We start from the raw sequence: 1,482 nt of genomic DNA on the forward strand, positions 1-1,482 counted from the left end.
CCCAAGCCTGGCTCCGTGACCGGCACCGGTAACGAGGAGCCGCTGCCTCACCCGTCGATCTGGTTGCTACTCGCAGTGTCGATGCCACGCATGGCAGTTCAAATGGCCTGGGCGGCGCAATGGGCTGCTCTAGGACCATACCTGTCTACGATGCTGCCCAACACCGCTGTCCAGCTCACCCAATTTATCGGCCCCGTCGCCGGTGTCATTGTCGGACCCAGCGTTGGTGTCTTCAGTGACCGCACCACCTCTCGTCTTGGACGTCGCCGTCCGTACCTCATTGTCGCCGGTATCCTCAGCGTGATATGCTGGATTGCTATGGGCTACACTCGTGATATCGGTGACGCTCTCGGTGACCACGGTGACGGTACTGACGGTGAGACTGACCGTACATGGACGTCCGTATTCACTATCATTTTCTACGCCTGGATGGACATCACTGTCAACATGGTCCAAACTCCAGCTATGCTTCTTATTGCCGACTTTGCCGGTGACCGCCAGACAACTGGTGCCGCTCTTGGCCAGGCTTGGTCGACTCTCGGAGCCATCGTTATTGCTGTATACATCGAAATCTTCGGGGCCGCCTACAAGACGCTGCACTGGTTTTTAGGTATGCTGTCTGTCGTTATGATCATCTGTATGGCCGTCGCCTGTTTCTTCGCGCACGAGACCCCACTCGATCCCAACCAAGTGAAAAAGTCATCCGCCTGGGTCCAGGTGAAGGGCGCTTTCTACTCGGTGTACCAGGGCCTCAAGACTCTGCCCGCTGCTCTTATCGTGTACTCCTTCGGCTTGTTCTTCGTTTTGTATGGCTTCACGGCCTACAACGGCAACAAGGGACAGTTCTTTGGTCTTGAGGTGTACAGCGGTACAGCCACCAACGCAGACAATTGCGATCCCTGCTCTGAAGCCCAGAACGCATACAACGAAGGCGTCAGTCTTGCCGGCGGAACTGCCGACCTTCTATACAACATCGTAGGCTACGTTTACGCGTGGTGTATCCCGTTTTTGGTGAGTAAGTTCGGTCTCAAGTGGGTCCTCACGATGTCGACCATCCCGCAGATGCTCCTTATGATCATGGCTTGGGTCGACAACAAGGGCTTTGACGTGTTCGTTGCTGCTATCACGGGCATCACCTCCTCGATTTGGTTCTCCTGCATCGTACCGGTTGTCATTCATGTGATGGGGGAGGATGTGGACATCGGTATGTACGTTGGAGCATTGAACTCTGCCAACTGCTTTGGCCAGCTCCTCAACTACGCTATTGGTGCTGCTATTGTCAACACCTCACTCGGTTACAAACTACCGGTGTTCCTGGGTGGTGTCATGACCGCTCTTGGATTCCTCGTCTCGGCCATCTTCCTGAAGATCAAGATGTACAGCTTGTAAGCGACAAGAATCGCTCAAGTCGGCACGTACAATATACCGCCGAGTCGGTTGCTTATGTCGGCTGTAGTTTGCTTGTAAGTCGGTTAAAAAAAA

General features: G+C 54.3%; 1 protein-coding gene across 1 annotated transcript; it reads left to right on the forward strand.

Annotated features, from left to right (window-relative positions):
• Positions 1-90: 90 nt before the first annotated feature.
• Positions 91-1,389, forward strand: PPTG_07634 (hypothetical protein; the record flags this gene model as incomplete). Its single annotated transcript, XM_008901915.1, has 1 exon — positions 91-1,389. The coding sequence occupies one exon, from the start codon at positions 91-93 to the stop codon at positions 1,387-1,389; it is 1,299 nt and encodes a 432-aa protein (XP_008900163.1).
• Positions 1,390-1,482: the final 93 nt, after the last annotated feature.

Source organism: Phytophthora parasitica, assembly GCF_000247585.1.
Source record: "Phytophthora parasitica INRA-310 unplaced genomic scaffold supercont2.12, whole genome shotgun sequence".
Lineage (NCBI taxonomy): Eukaryota > Oomycota > Peronosporomycetes > Peronosporales > Peronosporaceae > Phytophthora > Phytophthora nicotianae.